General features: G+C 66.6%; 1 protein-coding gene across 1 annotated transcript; it reads right to left on the bottom strand.

Annotated features, from left to right (window-relative positions):
• Positions 1–432: 432 nt before the first annotated feature.
• On the bottom strand, positions 433–2317 carry LOC117842130 (aspartyl protease AED3). Its single transcript, XM_034722486.2, has one exon. The coding sequence runs from the start codon at positions 2061–2063 to the stop codon at positions 723–725; it is 1341 nt and encodes a 446-aa protein (XP_034578377.1). The 5' UTR covers positions 2064–2317; the 3' UTR covers positions 433–722.
• Positions 2318–2761: the final 444 nt, after the last annotated feature.

Raw genomic sequence — 2761 nt, 5'->3', positions numbered from 1 at the left:
GCAGCGGCGAGAGGTTGTGGGCAAGGTGGCGGGCGCCGCCGGCCGCGGGTGGTGGAGGATAGCCGGTGGGTGGTGGAGGAGGCGGGACGTGATGGCAAGTATCCTGGCGGAGCTGGGTTAGTGCAGCGACGGTTGGCGACGGCGAATACGGCAGCTGGAGCCACCGGAGACGTTGGAGGAGGGCGGCGCGGGGAGGAGGGGAAGCAGTGGCGGCGCGTGGTCGAGCTCGCGAGGAAGACGACCTCCTTTGTGGGCCGTTTAGCGGGCTGTGCCGTCTTGAGGCGTTAGTTGGCGATTTTGTCGCCTCAAGTGACGCCCAGCCGCACCCCCTGCCGTGTGCTCTGTTCGGGCAGAACATTAGACATTGGACAACCGCCAATTCACGTCAAAATTTCAGCTGATGTCCTGATGAGTGATGAGCCAACGAAAAAATGAGGTCTGGATCAGCTGGATTACTCCGGCCCGTAATTAACAAAGAAACAATAGCCCGCATACATCACGCAGTACACTTGTAAGTTCTTAAACCCCACCTGAGCCCTAAATCATAGGAATGCAGCTACCACTGAATCAACCCGAGGCGATCTGAACTGAAGAACGAGGCACCCTGACGGAGACGCTGACTACACTTAAAAAAGAATTGGAAACCAACAACGGTGACACGGTGAAGAAGACGATCAACTACGCAGCAGCAATGGCCCCATAGTGCAGGCCAGCCATAGAACCTAGGCGGCGGTGCAGCGCTCGCGCGCGAAGCCGACGCGTCCGTTGGGCACGTCGAAGAGGACGCGGTGGTTCTGCTGCTGCATGCTGGCAATGACGTTGAGCACGGTGTTGACGCCGTCGGGCGCCGCCGCCATCGCCAGGCAGCTGGTGGTCCCGTACGTGCTATGGATCACCACGTTCTCCTCCGGCAGCGTCACCTGCATCCCGTCGAACAGCAGCGTCACGGCCGGCCACTTCACCGCGGGGTCGTTGAAGCACGTGTCGAACCCGCCCAGCGACGACACCGGCGCGCCCACGCGGCGCCGGACCTCGTCGCGCACGGCCGCGTACGCCGGCGCCACCAGCCGGGTGAACATCGTGCCGGAGTCCAGCACGGTGCCGGCGCCCGTCGCCGGGTCGAACGCCAGCGCCGCCGCCGGGATGGGCACCACCTTCCTCCCCACGCGGATGCCGGTCATGTTCACGTAGTAGAGCGATGACCGGTGCGGGTTCGCCAGCAGCGGCGTCGTCTTGATGCGCTGCGGCTGGCCGTTGCGCCCGAGCCTCAGCGTCCCGGAGAAGTTCATCGACTTGAAGCTCGGGAGGCAGTACGAGAAGGTGGCGCCGTAAATGTCCTTGGTCTGGGACAGGAAGGACAGCGGCCCGCGGCCGAGCCCGAGGAGGCCCTGCGGCGGCGCGGCCGTGCCGGTAGCCCGCTGCAGGCAGCCGAAGGTGTAGGCCTTGACGACGTCGTTGGCGACGGCGAGGGAGTCCTGGGACAGCGCCGCCACCAGCGAGGAGTCCGCGTAGGTGAGGCTGAACCCGCAGGCCTTGCTGTCGAGCGGGCACGCCGCGTTGGGCGCCTGCGCGCACAGCGCCGAGCCGCAGGGCACCGGGCGGTACGAGGCGGAGGCGGCCGGGTTGAAGGGCGTGGAGGTGGGGCAGCCCGCGCAGCCGGCGCAGGGGATCCACGCGGCGTCGTTGCTGGTGTCGACGGCGAGCAGGAGCGGCTGCGGCGGCGTGCCGAGGCGGGCGCGCACCACGTACGTCGGCGTCTGCAGCAGCTGCCGCCCAGACGCGATGGGCGCGTACGCGCGCCCACGGACGGCCAGCGAGTCCAGGTACAGCAGCCGTGACGCGTCCCGCGCCGCTTGGTCCGCCAGGAACCCCGCCCACGACGGCGCCGCCGCCGAGGGCCCCAGCGGCGAGCACGGCCCGAACGCGTGCGACACCTGCAGCGTGCCCCCCGCGTCCGGCGGCGTCGCCGGGCACGACGAGTGCGATGGGTGCGACGCCGACGCGCCGGCCGCGAGGACCAGCAGCACCGACAGCGCGACGCCGCAGAGCATCCTCACACCCATCTCGCAGCTGCCGGGGATCGGATCGCAAGATAGCCTTGGATGGAGCGTGGCGGATGACGAGGTGAGACGGTGGCGTGACGCCGGCGGCCGTGGGCTCTATTATAGCGGCGGAGCACGCGAGCCGTGACGCAAAACAACACGGGGCAGATCAGAGGCCGGCGCCATGGCGCGCCCGTGAGGTCCTCCCGTGGACGCATCCTGCCGTACTGGCCAGGCTAGACGCAGTGACCCTGACCCACTGCGAGAGCTGCCATTCCCCCACCCGCGATCCTGCACGGCTCGCCGGGGACCAAGCTGCGGCAGCTCGTGATCGCGGGCTGTCGCTTCGGCCAGCGGACGCGCTCCACGTATGCCCTCCGCGTGGATCTCCGCGCCATCTCCAATTTTTACGGTGGTTCGTCACAGACTCACAGGAGGCTTGTCTTGGCACGGCGGTGCCCACGTGGCATGTACGGCGGCTGCCGGAGCAGTGGGTGGACCTGGCTCGTGGACGATGCAGGCTCGAGCATTCCGGTGCATGGGAAGGTTGACACCGTGGACTCTGTTCACCAGCAGCGCAGAGTTTATCGGAGATAGATAAAAAGGGCAGCGCACTTTGTGACGTGGTATTCCGTTCCGTACGAGGAGATGCCGAATTTAGAGTGGCGATGCGGAGTAGCAGCCTAGGTTAGAGACAGAATTGGATCCGCGCCATGATT

The sequence above is a fragment of the Setaria viridis genome, chromosome 2, assembly GCF_005286985.2.
Source record: "Setaria viridis chromosome 2, Setaria_viridis_v4.0, whole genome shotgun sequence".
Lineage (NCBI taxonomy): Eukaryota > Viridiplantae > Streptophyta > Magnoliopsida > Poales > Poaceae > Setaria > Setaria viridis.
Note: the sequence above shows the minus strand (reverse complement) of the source record. Positions and strands in the feature narration are given on the sequence as shown.

What these genes read in the sequence shown, in the direction of transcription:
- LOC117842130 (XM_034722486.2), bottom strand. Translation starts at nt 2,063, where the DNA reads ATGGGTGTGAGGATGCTCTGCGGCGTCGCGCTGTCGGTGCTGCTGGTC.